This window comes from Chenopodium album, chromosome 12 (genome assembly GCF_948465745.1).
Source record: "Chenopodium album chromosome 12, dcCheAlbu1.1, whole genome shotgun sequence".
Lineage (NCBI taxonomy): Eukaryota > Viridiplantae > Streptophyta > Magnoliopsida > Caryophyllales > Amaranthaceae > Chenopodium > Chenopodium album.
In genome coordinates this window covers 29,451,437-29,458,560 of record NC_137845.1, presented here as the reverse complement: position 1 = coordinate 29,458,560, position 7,124 = coordinate 29,451,437, and the positions used below count along the sequence as shown (strand labels likewise).

General features: G+C 36.0%; 1 protein-coding gene across 2 annotated transcripts; it reads left to right on the top strand.

Moving 5' to 3' along the window:
• Window positions 1–2,356: 2,356 nt before the first annotated feature.
• Window positions 2,357–6,006, top strand: LOC145572278 (uncharacterized). Of its 2 annotated transcripts, none has more exons than XM_081631276.1 (3): window positions 2,357–3,683; window positions 3,892–4,200; window positions 5,716–6,006. In XM_081631276.1, the coding sequence occupies exons 1-3, from the start codon at window positions 3,434–3,436 to the stop codon at window positions 5,922–5,924; spliced, it is 768 nt and encodes a 255-aa protein (XP_081487402.1). In that variant the 5' UTR covers window positions 2,357–3,433; the 3' UTR covers window positions 5,925–6,006. The 2 variants fall into 2 exon arrangements, with proteins under 2 accessions (XP_081487402.1, XP_081487401.1); XM_081631275.1 differs by having other exon boundaries at window positions 5,674–6,006.
• Window positions 6,007–7,124: the final 1,118 nt, after the last annotated feature.

Genomic DNA, 7,124 nt, shown 5'->3' with positions numbered 1-7,124 from the left:
AAATCTTTACTTTACACAATTCCTTAATAATCGCGCATAATTCAAAACTTCAAAAACGAAGGGAATGGAGCTATATGAGTTTCTGGCAAGCTGTCACATTTTCTAATAATAGTAGTAGGCTTAAATGAGATAATGAGTAGAAAATCTCATTGAAAAACTCAGCCTTGATCTCGGTAAAGCTCATTTATGTTTAATTTATAGAAGAGCTGAGCTTACTGATGTATTTAATCTCTTTGATAATTGACCTTGAACACGATTACAAGTATGCTAATTCATAAAAGTTCCGAGATTACAGTCTAAATTTTGATGATCAAATTCATATCTTCATTAAAATAAAAGCTCGTTCTATTCATTTAAAAGGTCATTTGATGTTCTATTATTAACTATTCAGTTTGTAACTTTTCAACATTATATTTTCTTTTTGTTTTTAATTTAAAGTATTTGGCTTATCAAATAGATTAAGAGATTAGAACCTTAACTTGATTATGAGAAATGTAAATGTCAAAAACACAAATCATGCTTATGAGATAAAGGTCGTTTGTGATAAACAAATTATCTATGAGCCATTAACAAAATATGAACATGACCTCAGTTACAAGACTGGACAGCTTGCCTTTAATTTACATGAATATGGTAGTACTCGGCTTGGTTTTTACCCCCATAACTTCTAAACATCAAAAGAGTTTTTGAATTAAGTTTCCTACACTCCATCATATCACATAATCAATTATTACAAAGAAAAAAAGCACAATCAAGGCATTCTTCAATACTCTCAGCATATATATTTTTTTTTTCTGGTGTTTCATCCGGTTTACCCTTTAGGCTAATCTGAATTCGGAGATCAGTTCTGGGTGGTTAGGTTCCAGTCCCCTCCCAATTGTTGTTGCAGAGGATCAAACACAGGTCATCTCTACCAAGTGCAGTCCCAATCACCACTACACCAACAACCAATTGATATACTCTCAGCATATATGATATATCCAAATCAGCTTTAATTTATTCAAATGAAGCATATATTCAGAATATTACTGTAATTAATTCTTTATAAATGAAATAACACATACATTTCTATAATAAATTTTCGGCATTGCCCTAATTAACGCCGTACCATAATAAGCTCTTGTTCATTGATTTCCACTGTACCACAATAGACAATCTATAAAGTATGAACATTACAATAACAATAAAATGTACAAAATCATAATTTGTAAGTTCAAATACAAAAAATTAAAGACCAGATAATCAATTGACTAGCATATTTTGCTGGTTGTTGTACACAACTATTTTGTAGCAGGAAATCTGTACATTCATCTCTTGACCTCTTTCTACTTTTTATTGCACAACATCGTTCATTGCCTTCATCAAAAACCGTGTTCAAAAAAATCAAGTCGAGTATTTCCCTCACATCCCTCGTACCAAACACCACCTCGTCTTCAACCTCAAAATCAACATCATAAAATTTATCATGTACCATCTTTAGTAAACCAAAAACCCTAGCAAGTTCCGTGTCGATTTCCTCCTCTTGTTCCTTAATTGGAAAAAATTCATAACGACTAATTTTAACAAGATTTTCAGTACAAAAATCTCCCCAAATATTTTCGGTATCATCCACAATTAAAACAACCCGTTCGTGTGACAACACCACGTCCAACCTCTTTTGCCTATACTTTGTACAATCTTGCTTAGCAATGACCCACGAAAGCCTCGGAAACCCGGCTTTAGACTCAAGTAACCCACGCACATCTTGTGCACAAACCTTATCAGCCATAGTATAGATAGACAAATCAAACATCGAACTAACTTGTTTAATAAATTCATGTACACCTGGCCTTAACTTCACGTATCGACAACAACTTAACATATTGTACACATCTTTTGTACACGTTAAATGTTGTTTCTCGTCCAAAGTAACTTTCTTGGTTAATCTTGAGTGAATTAACGTGTGATCCAAGTCAAGTACTAAGTGAAGCTTCTTGGATTGTAACAAGTGTCGTAAATTATCGTCTCGAACACGGTCGACTTCTTCGAGGGTGAGAGCTAATTTGGGGTGAATGTAGCTTAATGGTGTAGTGATGAGACCATTGCCACAAGCAATGATGGGTAGGTTGCATAATGTGCATTTTTTGTCAAGAAATGATGGATGAAAGCATAGAAAACTATTGTTAAAATCAAAATCCATTGATTTATTTTTCTATAATTCCATTTTTTTTTTATTTTGTAAATGATTTTTTTATTGACAGCATTTCTCTTGATTGTTTTTGAAAGGGTAGGGTTTGGTTGAATTGAATTTTTCGTTTAGGGTTTACATAAATAAGGGTTTGCCGTTTGTTGCCTTTTTATTAGCTCTCGGTTTTTTTTTTTTTTTTTTTTTTTTTTTTATTTTTTATTTTTAATTTTTTTTTATATATATATCGTTTGGGCCCAAGCCGTGTTTTTTTTATTTCTTTTTTGTTTTTTAATAAGTGTACTGTACTGAATGAATTCTATAGAAAATCCACCCTAAAAAATTAATGAAATGCCAGTAAAAGAAATACGGAGTAAATTTTATCATCACCCAAAAAAAAAAAAGAAAAAAAAGAAAAGAAAAGAAAAGAAAAATAATAATATCAAATGTTTCTTCAAAAATAATACTCCCTATTAGAGGTGGCCAGTGGGCCGGGTTGGACCCAGCCCACCCTGACCCGCACGGCTGGTGGGTCAAATGGGTCCAGCCCGGATCCGACTCGGCACAACCCGGCACAACCCGTTTGAAAAGGTGGGTGCGTCATGGGTCCAAAAATTCTAGGCCAGCCCATTTCGACCCAGCCCATTTTGACCCACATGATTCGGCCCAACTCGTTCAACCCATTTCGACCCACGTGATTCGACCCACCCAACCCACGAACCCACCCAACCCGACCCATCACGCACGGCCCACCCAACCCACCAACCCGCACAACCCGCCAGCCCACCCAACCCGCCAACCCGCACAACCCACCAACCCGCCCAACCCGCCAACCCGCACAACCCGCACAACCCGCCCAACCCGCCAACCCGCACAACCCGCACAACCCGCACAACCCGCCCAACCCGCCTAGCCTAACAGCCATATTCCAAATAATTTTCAAAACTAACGGCTACTTTTTTTTTGAATTTGATGAAGAATGTTAACGGCTAGTTTTTTTGTATTGTATGATCATCCCCTCAATTTTTCCTATAAATACCAATTCCATTTCATTGAAATTTCCACACAACTCAAGCTTTCTTTCTCTCTTACTCAAAAATTCTTAATTGTTCTCAAATTCTCAAGTGTTATTTAGTGTTATATAGAGTTTTATTTTTGTTAAAAAAAAATCTCCTTACTATTATTATTAGTATTCTTAAGATTCTAAAAAAAAAAAAAAAAAAAAAAGTTCTTCTCCATATTATAATTAGTAATCATAAAAAAAAAAAAATGGGCTCAAGAGGAGGAATGGGAAGGAGTCAAAGTGGTGGTCGAAGTGGTGGCCAAAGGAGTGGTGGTGCAAATTTTTCGTATGAAATTAATACGGAAAATTTAAACCAATTTGTCAATGAATATGGAGATTATGGTTTAGGAGATGGGCAAAATATTCAAACGTCTCCACCACAACATTTCTCCCACCAATCATCGAGTTCAACTATGCCACCTCCATCACAACCAACATCTCAACCTTCATCTCAAGGTAATTTCTAATTTAATTTTTATTGTTATGAATATTTGAAAAAAACTATTATTAATGATTATAAAGTTCGTTTAGTTCCAATTTTCTATGATTTATAATTACCATGAAAAATGCGTTTAAATAATTATAATTAAAATATTTAAAATTTAAAAGCTTATTTTCATGAATAGCGTTTAAAAATTAATTTCAATAATTTGATTTATGAAAGGTGGTGGCGGTGAAAGTAGAGGTCGAGGACACACTTCTTGGGTGTGGAAACATTTTGACGGTGTTGACGTCACACCCCCGGGATGGCAACCCGGTCAACCAAAGAGGTTCACGTATACATGCCTAGTTTGCAAGGCGCTAGGTGCAAATGACAAGTCATATAGTTGGAAAACGGGAGATGGAACCGGAACCTTTAGTCGGCATTTGCAAAATAAACACGACTTGTTCGAAAATGGCCCCCGTCCTTCGGGGGGTAAGTTGCCCGTCCAAACACAATTGGGTGGATACATGAGCCATCTACCAGGCGGAGGTACACCTTTCCATTATAATAAAGATAGAATGATTGATGAAATGAGTACTTTAGTTATTGCTAATGAATACCCTTTTAGTTATGGTGAAAATGCAAATGTTGAGCATTTTAATAAAGTTGCATTACAACCTGCATTTACTCGTGTCCCCCGAAACACCCTAAGACGTTATACACAAACTTCTTATTATAAATATAGGAGTGGTTTGATTGAATTATTTCGTACTTTTGATGGTCGTGTTAGTTTTACAAGTGATACATGGACTTCTAGTATGGGCGAACCTTTTCTTTGCATTACTGCTCATTGGGTGGATGATGATTGGTTTATTCAAAAACGTATACTATGTTTTCAAGCTATGGAAGAAAGGCATACCGGTTTTAACATCAAAGTTCGTATTTTGGATTGTTTAAAAGAATTTCACTTGAATAATAAAGTTTTTTCTTTGTCTCTTGATAATGCAACTGCAAACACAAAGTGTATTGACTATTTGAAAAATGACTCCGAGTTGCATTTGTTGTTGGGTGGTAGTCTCTTGCATGTTAGATGTTGTGCTCATATTTTGAATTTGTCTGTTCAAGAGGGTCTCGCTGAGTTGCAACCATTGCTAAACCCAATTAGAACAGTTATAAAATGGATTAGGATAACTCAGTCAGTTAGACGAAAGTACATAACTATGTGTAAAGAAAGAGGTCTTAAGAAAAGACAATGGTCTATTGATACCCCTACCCGTTGGAATTCTACTTTCAATTTGTTGAATGATGCTATAAAGTATCGTGATATTTTGACCCAACTTTACAACGAGACTCGTGTTGATCCTACTGAGTTATTAACCGAAAGTCAATGGACTAATGCTTCTTTTGTTCGTGATGTTTTAAATGCTTTTGATAGTGCAACTCATATTTTCTCTTATATCTACGAGCCTAACATTCATTTAGTAGTAATTGAGTGTGTTAAAGTTGTTCACACCATCGAAGAGCATATGAAGATTGATGAACTTCGTCCCGTTCTTGATAGCATGAAACGTAAGTGGCATACTTATTTTAGTGAATTTCCAATTATTTATGGAATTGCTGCTATTCTTGACCCCGGTGTCAAAGCTGAAGGTTTGGAAAATCTTTTAGAATTTTATTATACAAGTTTAGGAATCGATTATGATGTTAGTGAATATATTAACAAATGCAAATCTGTTTTGGGAGACCTTTATGATCATTATGCATCTATTTATGGTTTTGATTTAGCTACACCAACTAATACTAGTACTTCCGATTCTAGATTTGGTTTTCTTGATAAAGTTATGAAAAAAAATCACAAAGCATCTACATCATTCTCATCATCATCTTCTTCAACACTTGCTATTAATGATTATTTGTCATATCAACATGAGACCAACAACAGCTTTCAAATTATAAAATGGTGGCAAGAACATCAAAAAAGTTTTCCTATATTAGCGAGAATTGCAAAAGATATACTTGCAGTTCCCGCTTCATCAGTTGCTTCCGAGTCTGCTTTTAGTGCAGGTAGAAGAGTGTTAGATGAAAAAAGATCTCGCTTAACTCCGGAAAGCATTCAAATTTGTGTTTGTAAGAAAGATTGGGATCAAGCTGAAAGAAGAACTCAAGGTTTAAAGCAAGACGAAGACGATGAAGATGATCCTGTGATGATATTGGAGTCGTCAACGGATGATGCAGCTTCCGGGGATGATGATGCAACAAACATGGGTGGCTAGAAAAGTCTTAATCAGGTACGCTAAGAACTACGTGGGCTTTGATTCTTTCGGGATACGTAGGCAACTTATTTTTCGAAAATTAGAATTTAATTGAAAAATTAAATTTTAATTTTCTAAAGATAGGTCCAAGCCCCCCTTCCTCCCCCAAATTCCAAAATAAGTACAATATAAGAACTACGTTGGCTTTGATTCCTTATTTTGTGATATAAGGATACGTAGGCATCTTAATTAAGAGCAAGCCATCAAATTGTTAATTTTGTAAAAATTAAAACATCACACACCCCATTTAGCCGTTTCACCCACCCGACCCTAACACACGAACCCACCCGACCCTAACACACTAACCCAACTCAACCCAAACCCACCCTTTGACCCACCCTAACCCATGAACCCACCTCGACCCACCCTAACCCACCTCGACCCACCCTTTGACCCACCCTAACCCACGAACCCACCTCGACCCACCCACGACCCGTCTAACCCACGAACCCAGCTCGACCCACCCACGACCCATCTAACCCACGAACCTAACCCTAGTGTGTCCAACTTCTCCGACCCAACCCACGACCCGGCCCACCCTACCTAACGTGTGTCGTGTCGTGTGTCATGAAACCCCAACCCGCGACCCACCTAACCCTAACCCAGCTCGCACGACTCGCACGGTGGACACCTCTACTCCCTATCAACTATATCTGAAGAGAAATAAATAAATTAACAAATAAAAGAGCACTTTCTTTAATGAATGCTACTAAAGATCCAATTTTTAGATTACAACTAGTTTTTGGGTCCGGACGATGTCCCGAATTATTATATGAAACTAACTGATCATTAATATACATTGTAATTTATGATTTAATTTTCTCTGAATGAATATGTGTTTTTTTTTTTTTAAAAAAATAATTAAAATAATTTTCTTTGAATGAAAATATATATATATATATATATATTATTTTTCATATTTATAACATGGTTGACAATTAGCTTAGATGACTAAATAATCAACTTTATTGTAAGTGGTTTGGGGTTCGAATCCTCTTGAATTAGTGTTGGTTGATTCCTTCCCGCCGTTTTTTGTTTGCTTGCTTGTTGGCAAGCTCTATATCGACTTTGGCTATTTGAGGCAAATTCGAAAGCATATAGGTGGAATCGGAGTATATTGCATTATTTAGGGAAATAGTTCCAAATAAATATGAAGTACGA